Source organism: Salvelinus sp. IW2-2015, unplaced genomic scaffold (assembly GCF_002910315.2).
Source record: "Salvelinus sp. IW2-2015 unplaced genomic scaffold, ASM291031v2 Un_scaffold3378, whole genome shotgun sequence".
Lineage (NCBI taxonomy): Eukaryota > Metazoa > Chordata > Actinopteri > Salmoniformes > Salmonidae > Salvelinus > Salvelinus sp. IW2-2015.
Window position 1 is genome coordinate 144,382 of NW_019944660.1, and position 13,521 is coordinate 157,902.

Here is a 13,521-nt window from a genome sequence, read left to right on the forward strand (position 1 = left end):
CCTAAACTATATCTTTTACTAAGGTTTTGGGATTAAGATTTATTTCAAAGCAGCCTCACGAGCCAAACGCCTTTATTGGTAGGCTTGTAAAGGCTTGGCTACATGGCGAACGCATTGGGCTGGACAACAACATAAACAGCCTTCATTGAAGGGAGCCTATACTTCTGGTTTTTAATCAAATGAAACCAAATGGAAAAAAGGGTTATTGGCACAAAAAAACACATTTCCTCTCTTGTTCCATGAGCATAAAGGAATTTTACATCCTGGCTGGATAGGTTGGCTCTCTTGTTCCATGAGCATAAAGGAGTTTTACATCCTGGCTGGATAGGTTGGCTTCTGCTCACAAAATCCTAAATGTATTTACGACAGCAAACTTCAATTTACAAACACACAAAAAAAAGACTGATGTTTTAGTAATGAAATCTATGCAGCCTACTCAATTACTTTTTATAGCTACTGTTTCATCACAGTTCATAAATTCAACACATTTTCTTTCAACTCACAGTAGATTTAGGCTACCTACTCAAATTTAGCGCGCAGGTCACGTATTTCAAGGCGTCACGTATTTCTAGTCGCGCTCATGGGAAACGCCCCCTTGTAACATTCAACAGGATGGAGAAACCAAACACATTACACACTGAGAGCTCTAAACAAGACATTGGAGAATTTGGCAACAAAAAAAACTCTAAAATGAATTAACCAAAACATCTTACACTCACAAGTGTCATGTAGTTTGTGAACTCTGCAAACAACGTTTCCACTCCAAGAATGAGAACGGTAAAATAATGTGAAAACCTATTTCATGAATGAACAGACAATAGGCTACAAATGTAACTAAACATGAACTGGGAAATGTGATGGGGATTCACAGTAAATAAATTCATGGTGATATATTAAGCAGGGAATTGATAAACATAGATACTTTTTAAGTTGTTTGGATTGAGAAACATTTCACAAAGAGCAAACAATTCACACAATTCAAACAATGAATGAGTCTGAATTTGTGGGAGGAGCATATGCCTAGTGAGAAGAGCCTAGCAACAGGACTACAATGATTTACAAGTTTGTTTAATGTGTGTGAGTTAATAAACAACTATTATAATAGGCTACAACTCTGTCTGGAACCTGAACCCATAGAATTATCTCTGTTTGCTTTTTCTCTGACCCGCTTTTATTTTGAGATTCACCTCTCCTTTAGGGACGTATTGAGTCATTCTCTCTGACTTGAACCTACACTAATGAATGTAAATCAAACAGAATCCACCAGGCAAAACCTGAGTCATACTCAACCTGCTGAGAGAGAGCGAGAGAGAGAGCGAGAGAGAGAGCGAGAGAGAGAGCGAGAGAGAGAGCGAGAGAGCAAGAGAGAGAGAGAGAGAGAGAGAGAGCGAGAGCGAGAGCGAGAGAGAGAGAGAGAGAGGAACATTCCCCCACCAGGCGTGGTATAGTGGAGATGGAGGTACCTGCTACAACCATTCAGTTTGTGTACAATAGTACACCACACAAATCATTGTTTTGGGAGTGGCCTACTGCACGCCTACACACACAGCTACACAGCATGTCGAAATCCCATACATTTTGGGGAGGGTTGCAATAGAGGAGCATGAGGGTTTGTTCACACTTCAAGGCATTGCAAGAGCCAAGAAGGTGAAGAGAAGCATGGAGAGGCCAGAGATAGCCAGGAGAGGCCAGAGATAGCCAGGAGAGGCCAGAGATAGCCAGGAGAGGCAAGAGATAGCCAGGAGAGGCCAGATATAGCCAGGAGAGGCCAGAGAGCCATGAGAGGCCAGAGATAGCCAGGAGAGGCCAGAGATAGCCAGGAGAGGCCAGAGATAGCCAGGAGAGGCCAGAGATATCCAGACGTGTATACCAAACAAAAATATAAAACGCACCATAGAACAATTCCCAAGATTTTACTGAGTTACAGTTCATACAGTATAAGGAAATCAGGCAATTGAAATAAATCTATGGATTTCACATGACTGGGAATACAGATATGCATCTGTTGGCCACAGATACCGTAATAAAAGTCTAGGGGCGTGGTCACCATTTGCCTCATGCAGCGCGACACATCTCCTTTGCATAGAGTTGATCAGGCTGTTGATTGATCAGGCTGTTGATTGATCAGGCTGTTGATTGATCAGGCTGTTGATTGATCAGGCTGCTGATTGTGGCCTGTGGAATATTGTCCTACTCCTCTACAATGGATGTGTGAAGTTGCTAGATATTGGCGGGAACTGGAACAAGCTGTCATACAAGTCGATCCAGAGCATCCCAAACATGCTCAATGGGTGACCTGTCTGATGAGTATGCAGGCCATGGAAGAACTGGGACATTTTCAGCTTCCAGGAGTTGTGTACAGATACTTGAGACATGGAGACGTCCATTATCAGGCTGAAACATGAGGTGATGGTGGCAGATGAATGGCACGACAATGGACCTCAGGATCTCGTCACGATATCTCTGTGCATTCAAATTGACATTGATAAAATGCAATTGTGTTCGTTGTCCATAGATTATGCCTGCCCATACCATAACCCCACCGCCACCATGGGGCACTCTGTTCACAACGTTGACATCAGCAAACCGCTTGCCCACATGATGCAATACATGTGGTCTGTGGTTCAAGTCAAATCAAATGTATTGGTCACATACACATGGTTAGCAGATGTTAATGCAAGTGTAGCGAAATGCTTGTGCTTCTAGTTCCGACCATGCAGTAATATCTAACAAGTAATCTAACCTAACAATTCCACAACAACTACCTTATACACACAAGTGTAAAGGAATTAATACGAATATGTACATAAAAATATATAAATGAGTGATGGCCGAACGGCATAGGCAGGATGCAGTAGATGGTAAGAGTACAGTATATACATATGAGATGAGTAATGTAGGGTATGAAAACATTATATGAAGTGGCATTGTTTAAAGTGGCTAGTGATACATTTAATTACATCAAGATGGCAAGATGCAGTAGATGGTTGTGAGGCTGGTTGGACATACTGCTAAATTCTCTAAAATGATGTTGGATGTGGCTTATGGTAGAGAAAGTAACATTCAATTATCTTGCAACAGCTCTGGTGGACATTATTGCAGTAAGCATGCCAATTGCACACTCCTTCAGAACTTGTTACATCTACACATTTTAAAGTGGCCTTTTATTGTCCCCCAGCATAAGGTGCTCCTGTGTAATGATCATGCCGTTTAATCAGCTTCTTGGTATGCTACACCTGTCAGGTGGATGGGTTATCTTGGCAAAGGAGAAATGCTCACTAACAGGGATGGAAACACATTTGTGCACAACAATTTTGAGAAATAAGCTTTTTGTTCCATTCGGAACATTTCTGGAATCTTTTATTTCAGCTCATGAAACATGGGACCAACACTTTCCATGTTACGTTTATATATATTTTTCAGTGTAAATTGGGCTAAAGAACAGAAGTTGGAAGCAATCCACCAGATAAAGACGTGACAAGAGCGTGATGAACGGAGAGACGTGGTTATGGACAGCGAGGAAGAAGAAGAAGACTCGAGAAGATGTGTGTTGAGGAAGAACGGCGCCAATTACGAACCGTATTCTGCTGTCTCTGATGGTTCCGAAATGTAACCTGACAAGAGTGAAGATTAATTACATGTGGTGGCAGGTGTGGTGAAGACCTCCGGGTCCGAGCCTCGCCCCGATGGTCATGCAAAGGATGATTCGCCCTAGCGGGAGTGACATTTTGGGAGAAAGTGGATCCCTGCCTTTTGGTTGATCCATATGTAGTCTCAGATTGGGTAGAAAATAAGTTGGGTACTTTTAAATCGGCGAAAGTAACTCAAAGTATCACAGGACTAGGGACAAGACCTGTGACTTGCTTTTCTCTCTGGAGCCGTCTCTCCTTACTTTGAAAGGAGTGATTACTTGGGTGGTGTTGAGGTGGAGCAACTGAAATGGAAAATTCACGTGTGTCTGTGACGCGCACCGTTTTGTGCGATGCAGACCCGGTGGCAAGCGTTGTGAAACTGAGAAGACATTGTCTGTCTTTTTGAGTTTTGAAGCAGTCTTTACCTGATATGTCAGTTAGGATAGGATATGTCAGTTATCCAGTGAGAGCTTTTGTGCCGAACCCATTAAGGTGTTTCAGATGCCAAGCTTATGGTCATGTTGCAGCAGTGTGTGGGAGGGAGATTCCTAGATGAGAGAAGTGTGCAGGAAAGCATGGGTAAAGGAATGTGCTTGGCTTTGCCCACCTCCTTGCTCGTTCTGCCCACTATGATTCATTTGCTCCCACTGTAAACAGATGAGGGTTAGTTAAACATATATTTGGTGATCCCCTACTTGGTGGCAGAGAGAAAAAAATTGCTGATTTAAAGTTAATATCCTGCTATTCTCCACGTCTAGATGTCTAGATGTTTTAGGGACTACAGATGGAMATTTGCTATTTACTAAATCTGGTGCGGTATGTTTTSTCAGTGCTCTGTGACTTCTGTTTTTGTTGTGTATTGCTCCTGCCAAATAAACTKAATAAATTAAAATAAATGAATACATTGCCATGGGGTGTAGAGAAAATGTAGCAGTTTTAAAGCACATTTCCTGTAATTCTCCTAAATTTTTCATGGGGTGTAGAGAACATTCTGCAGTTTTAAAGGGGCAATCTGGAGTTCCTACATACAAAAAAAATTCTACATCCGTCTGTACCCATTGTGTCACGCCCTGGCCTTAGTTATCTTTGTTTTCTTTATTATTTTAGTTAGGCCAGGGTGTGACATTGGGGATGTTTGTGTGTTTTTGTCTAGTCTAGGGTGTTTGTATTGTATAGGGGGTTTTGTAGAGTTCATGGGGTTGTGTTCAGTGTAGGTGTTCATGTAAGTCTATGGTTGCCTGAAAGGTTCTCAATCAGAGACAGCTGTCTATCGTTGTCTCTGATTGGGAGCCATATTTAAGGCAGCCATAGGCATTAGGCAGGTTGTGGGTAATTGTCTATGTTTGACGTTAGTAGCTTGTGTCTGCACTTTCGTCTGTAGCTTCACGGTCGGTTTTTGTTTAGTTTCTATTAGTGTTTTGTGTTTGTTTCATCTTCTATTAAAAAAAGAAGCTGTATCTATATCACGCTGCGCCTTGGTCCTCTCTTTCACCGAACGACGATCGTGACACATTGATTCTTGAAGATTATAACTTATAAATGCCTCATGAGCTTAGTTCAACTGTCACACTCCATCAGAACCCAAAATATAAGCTTGTTTTTCTCCAATGTTTGTAAAATAAAGTAAATGTAAACAAACACGTTTCAAACTATACTTCTGATATCATGGATGGTCTGTCCTTGCATCCATAGCTCTGCTATGAATTTGAGAGTGGTTACATTTCTCAAGCCACATCCCTCAGCTTTTTACTGAAACAGTGGTGGGCTGTCCGCTTTGTTATTGTTTCCACTGTGCATTGCACCTTTAAAGCAAATTTCCTTCAATTCTACACATTGTGCCATGACTTATGTTCATATGATATCTGAGTGAGAGTGACTATCTAAATCAATGGGGGCCCACTCCTCCATGATTACTGCAAGGTTAAGATTGCTGGCTAGACCAACTTACCTAGCAATCCGGGGGCCCAACATTCACTGGGGACAGGAACATGTACCCCCCCCCCCCAACATTCTGGAATAGCATTTTTGTCCCCCCATGTTTTATCATTGGAATGTTATACTAAACGAGGCACCGGTTGCTTTAAGACCATGCTTCCTCCGAAACACAACCCTGCCAAGCCACACTGCTCCTTAACCCAGCTGCACCAATGTGTCTGAGGAAACTCAACCCTGCCAAGCCACACTGCTCACTTAACCCAGCTGCACCAATGTGTCTGAGGAAACTCAACCCTGCCAAGCAACACTGCTCCTTAACCCAGCTGCACCAATGTGTCTGAGGAAACTCAAACCCCCTGCCAAGCAACACTGCTCCTTAACCAGCTGCACCAATGTGTCTGAGGAAACTCAACCCTGCAAGCAAACACTGCTCCTTACAAAGCTGCACCAATGTGTCTGAGGAACAACCCTGCCAAGCAACACTGCTCCTTAACCCAGCTGCACCAATGTGTCTGAGGAAACACCGTCCAGCTGGCAACTGAAGTCAGCTTGCAAACACTCATCACTAATGGTGTCTTTTTGTAGGTACTAACAGAGGCTAACTCTGCCATGGCTCGTTGGCCATCAATGGCCATTTTGGAATTTTTGGACTTTTTGGATAAACTCCCGAAAATAAGGTCTGTGGTGAACACAGACGGTTATACGGTTTGTTCTATGAGATAATCTTCATCAGTTAACRTCACTTTTTAGGATTTTTTTTAAAGCATTTATGGCATCAAAATAAGCACATAAATCACATAACTGTGTGAGAGTCGTGAATCTCGCTCTTCTCATTATCTGCGGCTCTGCTCATGGCAACGTCATGTAGCTGAATATACCTTTAACTGACTGATATTATCACATAGAACAAAAGCTATAAGATCTCCTAAGCCAGTGTTAACCTCAGACCTTACTGTCAACGTTTTACCCAAAACCCCATTCTATTCCCCATTCATTTCCCCAATAGGAATGGCTGAACGAACCAGAGGTAGGAAACGCTAACTCATTTCTGTTCTTTAGGACCACCGTCTGGCGAGCTCTGTTGAGGGACTCTCAGTGATTGACATAACAAGAGGAAAACTGCTGATGCAGAACCAAATAAAACATGGCACCTTCTACTATCCTTTCGAGCAGTAAGTTGAGACCCTGACTGACTTCCTTAGTTTGGGGGACCCCTATCGGGCGTCTTCTTATGYCTCTTATACCCAGAACCTGCACTGGCTTCCGGGTTTCTGCACTGACTGGCCCTGTTGTTGCTCCTTTATCTGCCTGCTATCATGTCAGATCTGAGATGGAAGTCCTGAATCCCTGACTCATAMAGCCCATGTCTCAGAGGACATTCCACACAAGGGATTGTATAATGGAGGTGGTGGTTTCTACCACAAGCCATTCAGTCTGTGTACGCTCACTACACACTGTTAGGGAGTGGCCCAATGCCCAAAACGCCAACACACACACAGACACACACACAGAGACGCCACTTAAAGCAGGACCAGGCTGCATGCTCTATAGGGCATGCAATGAGTTAGCAGGGCTGGACTAATGCCTAATACCTAATACCTCAACCTCTCCTAAGGTCGTTCCCCCTCCCCTACCAACTAATACCTCAACCTCTCCTCAGAGTCGTTCCCCCTTCCCCTACCAACTAATACCTCAACCTCTCCTAAGGTCGTTCCCCCTCCCCTACCAACTAATACCTCAACCTCTCCTCAGGTTGTTCTCCCTCCCCTACCAACTAGTACCTCAACCTCTCCCAGGTCGTTCCCCTTCCCCTACCAACTAATACCTCACCTCTCCTCAGGTGTTCCCCTCCCCTACCAACTAATACCTCAACCTCTCCTCAGGTTGTTCTCCCTCCCCTACCAACTAGTACCTCAACCTCTCCTCAGGTCGTTCCCCTTCCCCTACCAACTAGTACCTCAACCTCTCCTCAGGTCGTTCCCTCCCCTACCAACTAATACCTCAACCTCTCCTCAGGTCGTTTCCCCTCCCCTACCAACTAGTACCTCAACCCTCTCCTCAGGTCGTTCTCCCTCCCCTACCAACTAGTACCTCAACCTCTCCTCAGGTCGTTCTCCTCCCTACCAACTAAACCTCAACCTCTCCTCAGGTCGTTCTACCTCCCCCCTACCAACTAATACCTCAACCTCTCCTCAGGTCGTTCTCCTCCCCTACACTAATACCTCAACCTCTCCTCAGGTCGTTCTCCCTCCCCTACCAACTAATACCTCAACCTCTCCTCAGGTCGTTCTCCCTCCCTACCAACTAAATACCTCAACCTCTCCTCAGGTCGTTCTCCCTCCCCTACCAACTAATACCTCAACCTCTCCTCAGGTCGTTTCTCCCCTCCCCTACCAACTAATACCTCAACCTCTCCTCAGGTCGTTCTCCCTCCCCTACCAACTAATACCTCAACCTCTCCTCAGGTCGTTCTCCTCCCCTACCAACTATACCTCAACCTCTCCTCAGGTCGTTCTCCCTCCCCCTACCAACTAATACCTCAACCTCTCCTCAGGTCGTTCTCCTCCCCTACACTAATACCTCAACCTCTCCTCAGGTTGTTCTCCTTCCCCTACCAACTAATACTCAACTCTCCTCAGGTCGTTCCCCTCCCCTACCAACTATACCTCAACCTCTCCTCAGGTCGTTCTCTCCCCTACCAACTAATACCTCAACCTCTCCTCAGGTCGTTCTCCCTCCCCTACCAACTAATACCTCAACCTCTCCTCAGGTCGTTCTCCTCCCTACCAACTAATACCTCAACCTCTCTCTCAGGTCGTCTCCCTCCCTACCAACTAATACCTCAACCTCTCCTCAGGTCGTTCTCCTTCCCTACCAACTAATCCTCAACCTCTCCTCAGGTCGTTCTCCTCCCCTACCAACTAATACCTCAACCTCTCCTCAGGTGTTCTCCTCCCTACCAACTAATACTTCAACTCTCCTCAGGTCGTTCCCTCCCTACCAACTAGTACCTCAACCTCTCCTCAGGTCGTTCCTTCCCCTACCAACTAATACCTCAACCTCTCCTCAGGTCGTTCTCCCTCCCCTACCAACTAATACCTCAACCTCTCCTCAGGTCGTTCTCCCTCCCCTACCAACTAATACCTCAACCTCTCCTCAGGTCGTTCTCCCTCCCTACCAACTACTACCTCAACCTCTCCTCAGGTCGTTCTCCCTCCCCTACCAACTAGTACCTCAACCTCTCCTCAGGTCGTTCTCCCTCCCCTACCAACTAATACCTCAACCTCTCCTCAGGTTGTTCTCCTCCCCTACCAACTAGTACCTCAACCTCTCCTCAGGTTGTTCTCCCTCCCCTACACAACTAGTACCTCAACCTCTCCTCAGGTTGTTCTCCCTCCCCTACCAACTAATACTCAACCTCTCCTCAGGTCGTTCTCCCCCCCTACCAACTAATACCTCAACCTCTCCTCAGGTCGTTCTCCCTCCCCTACCAACTAGTACCTCATCTCACCTCTCCTCAGGTCGTTCTACCTTGCACACATTTTAGGGAGGGTTTGCATTGTTTTACATCAACCTCTGCTTTTGACCCTTCTGACCCCTGTTGCTCTTCTATCTGCCTACCAATGGGCCTCAGCTGAGAGTTGAGATGGACCTATCATCCTCTAATCTAATGCGGTTTTACATCTAATCACATTCATAGGCAGCTGGCCTGGAAACATCTGAAACCAGCAACAGATCCTCCCTAAGCCATGAAGTCTCTCCTGGGTTATTGGATCTGTGTCAGGGCTCATATGTAACACAGCCATTAGGGATGCATCTGCCTGGTGGTTCCTCTCTAACACTATGTTATTACACTCTAATGGTCGTGGAGGACACTGGAGTGCTCTCTCGCTCTCTCTCGCTCTCTCTCTCTCTCTCCTCTCTCTCGTGCAATTTTGTTCTTTAAATCTCTCTGTTCCCCTCTTCTCTTGCATTCTCCTTTTCATTTATTTCTCTTCTCTCTCTGTATGGGGACAGACAGAGATAATGGCTAGGTCTCTGTACATGGGACAGACAGAGACAATTGGCTAGGTCTCTGTATATGGGGACAGCCAGAGATCAATGGCTAGGTCTCTGTATATGGGGACAGCCAGAGATAATGGCTAGGTCTCTGTATATGGGGACAGACAGAGACAATGGCTAGGTCTCTGTGTATGGGGACAGACAGAGACAATGGCTAGGTCTCTGTGTATGGGGACAGACAGAGACAATGGCTAGGTCTCTGGTATATGGGGACAGACAGAGACAATGGCTAGGTCTCTGTGTATGGGGACAGACAGAGACAATGGCTAGGTCTCTGTATATGGGGACAGACAGAGACAATGGCTAGGTCTCTGTATATGGGACAGCGAGAACAATGGCTAGGTCTCTGTATATGGGGACAGACAAGAGACAATGGCTAGGTCTCTGTGTATATGGGGACAGACAGAGACAAGGGCTAGGTCTCTGTATATGGAACAGAAGAGAGACATGCTAGGTCTCTGTTTATGGGGACAGACAGAGACAATGGCTAGGTCTCTGTATATGGGGACAGACAGAGACAATGGCTAGGTCTCTGTATATGGGGACAGACAGAGACAATGGCTAGGTCTCTGTTATGGGGACAGACAGAGACAATGGCTAGGTCTCTGTATATGGGGACAGACAGAGAACATGGCTAGGTCTCTGTATGGGACAGACAGAGACAATGGCTAGGTCTCTGTATATGGGGACAGACAGAGACAATGGCTAGGTTCTGTATATGGGGACAGACAGAGACAATGGCTAGGTCTCTGTTAAGGGACAGAGAGACAATGGCTAGGTCTCTGTATATGGGACAGACAGAGATAATGGCTAGGTCTCTGTATATGGGGGTTGCTTTGTCAAACAAAGATTTACAAGTTGTACAGAGCAGGGCTTTAACACGTATAATGGTCATTTCCTGTGGTACAGCTTGTGGGCCTTGCTATGTAGTTCATTGACAGTGGGTACAGCTTGTGGGCCTTGATAATGTAGTTATTGGCAGTAGGTACAGCTGTGGGCCTTGATAAGTGTAGCTCATTAGCCGTAGGTACAGCTTGTGAGCCTTGATAATGTAGTTCATTGGCAGTAGGTACAGCTTGTGAGCCTTGATAATGTAGTTCATTAGCAGTAGGTACAGCTTGTGAGCCTTGATAATGTAGTTAATTAGCATGTTACAGCTTGTGAGCCTTGATAATGTAGCTCATTAGCAGTAGGTACAGCTTGTGAGCTCATTACAGTAGGTACAGCTGTGAGCCTTGATAATAGGTAATTGGCAGTAGGTACAGCTGTTAGCTCTTGATAATGTAGCTCATTAGCAGTAGGTACAGCTCGTGAGCCTTGATAATGTAGGTAATTTCAGTAGATACAGCTTGTGAGCCTTGATAATGTAGCTCATTAGCAGTAGGTACAGCTTTTAGCCTTGATAATGTAGCTCATTGGCAGTAGGTACAGCTTGTTAGCCTTGATAATGTGCTCATTAGCAGTAGGTACAGCTCGTGAGCCTTTATAATGTAGGTAATTGGCAGTAGATACAGCTTGTGAGCCTTGATAATGTAGCTCATTAGCAGTAGGTACAGCTTGTGAGCCTTGATAATGTAGGTAATTGGCAGTAGATACAGCTTGTGAGCCTTGATAATGTAGCGCATTAGCAGTAGGTACAGCTCGTGAGCCTTGATAATTGTAGGTAATTGGCAGTAGATACAGCTTGTGAGCCTTGATAATGTAGCTCATTCAGTAGTACAGCTTGTTAGCCTTGATAATGTAGCTCATTAGCAGTAGGTACAGCTCGTGAGCCTTGATAATGTAGGTAATTGTCAGTAGATACAGCTTGTGAGCCTTGATAATGTAGCTCATTAGCAGTAGGTACAGCTTGTTAGCCTTGATAATGTAGCGCATTAGCAGTAGGTACAGCTCGTGAGCCTTGATAATGTAGGTAATTGGCAGTAGATACAGCTTGTGAGCCTTGATAATGTAGCTCATTACCAGTAGGTACAGCTTGTTAGCCTTGATAATGTAGCGCATTAGAGTAGGTACAGCTCGTAGCCTGATAATGTAGGTAATTGGCAGTAGATACAGCTTGTGAGCCTTGATAATGTAGCTCATTAGCAGTAGGTACAGCTTGTGAGCCTTGATAATGTAGGTAATTGGCAGTAGATACAGCTTGTGAGCCTGATAATGTAGCTCATTAGCAGTAGGTACAGCTCGTGAGCCTTGATAATGTAGGTAATTGGCAGTAGATACAGCTTGTGAGCCTTGATAATGTAGCTCATTAGCAGTAGGTACAGCTTGTGAGCCTTGATAATGTAGCTCATTGGCAGTAGGCGTAATTGCTAATTGTACTCAGATGATAAGTTATGGGCTGTTGAATTCCAAACCGACCACTATCGCCTACTCCCTACTGCCTAGCCACTCCTGTAGATCTGAAATGATTGGAATGGTGTAAGCAAAACGGTGAAAACTCAACCCATCCTATCATAAGGCAAGGTGAAGCAATTAACATATTATTGCCTTCACCTATCTGATCATTTCAAATATCCAAGAGGACCTAGGTCACGTGTCAAACTCATTCCACTGAGGGCCGAGTGTCTGTGGGTTTTCACTCCTCCCTTGTTCTTGATTGATGAATTAAGGTCACTAATTAGTAAGGAACTCTCCTCAGCTGGTCATCTAGGTCTTAATTGAAAGGAAAAAAACTAAAACCAGCAGACATGASGATGGAATKAGTTGGACRCCCCTGGCCTAGGTGCTAGAGGTTGATATGGAATKSATCCCTTTGCCAAATCAAGCCCTTACACCAGGACTTTCCAATCAATCTAATGAAGGAAAATAGACTATTGTTCTTCAGAAAGGCAGGTGATGAGGAGCATACAGAAAGCATCTTCAGGGCTTGATCCAAACTATTTACCCAGGATATGTCTGGTGGTGTTGTAGTTTGCATAGTCTATGTTTTGGTGGTCAGTCTGCCACTGTTTCACCCTGTGCTCTGAGTAAATTGTGCCTCTCAAGCGAGAGTCAGAACTGCTTGAACTAGTGTAACTTTATTTAACTACAAACAGAGGAGGATGTTTGCTTTGGGGATTCACTATTTAGAAGACTGAGGGTCAGGTTTTCAGAGGAGGGTGTTCGCTGTGGGGTCTTTATGTAGGAGACTTTTTGTGCCTGGACTGGACTGAGTAGTCAGTAACCACACCCACAGCTTTTAAATACATACGAGCTAGAGAGAGGGGACTGGTAGGAGACTGTTGGAGCCTGGACTGGACTGAGTAGTCAGTAACCACACCCACAGCTTTTAAATACGAGCTAGAGAGAGGGGACTGGTAGGAGACTGTTGGAGCCTGGACTGGACTGAGTAGTCAGTAACCACACCACAAGCTTTTAAATACAAGCTAGAGGGGAGGGGACTGGTAGGAGACTGGAGCCTGACGTGGACTGAGTAGTCAGTAACCACACCCACAGCTTTTAAATACAAGCTAGAGGGAGGGGACTGGTAGGAGACTGGAGCCTGGACTGAGTAGTCAGAACCACACCCACAGCTTTTAAATACATGCTTGTGAAAGAATCCTCTCACACACACACACGGCAACACCAGGGTAGGTCTGGAACAGAGGAATAGGGATTAACTTAACATTGGTCTATCACGTTCTTTCCTGTCTGTTGGAAGGTTAGAAGATGGCTGTGAATAAATGTATCAAGTACTTGCTCTTCTTCTTCAATCTACTGTTCTGGGTGAGTCCTATTAACCTACATGTTTTACTTTAACTATAGTGTCCTCGATTGGATTGATGTAGGTTTTAAATCGTGTGTGTGTGTGTGTGTGATAGTGATGTGTTTGTTAGTTTAGTGATCATCTAGTGGCCTAGTAAACATAGTAATCCATTTAAAATCTGTTTACATGTCTATGGAAATGAGAAAT

General features: G+C 44.9%; 1 protein-coding gene across 2 annotated transcripts in view; it reads left to right on the forward strand.

Moving 5' to 3' along the window:
* Nucleotides 1-13,076: 13,076 nt before the first annotated feature.
* LOC112075760 (tetraspanin-8) overlaps nt 13,077-13,521 on the forward strand; it is a 20,697-nt gene continuing 20,252 nt past the window's right edge. Inside the window, exon 1 of one of the 2 annotated variants that reach the window (XM_024142701.2) lies at nt 13,077-13,334. In XM_024142701.2, the coding sequence (XP_023998469.1) occupies nt 13,278-13,334 (57 nt within the window). In that variant the 5' untranslated portion in view covers nt 13,077-13,277. The remainder of the gene's footprint in view (nt 13,335-13,521) is intronic. The other variant, XM_024142700.2, reaches the window with a different exon arrangement.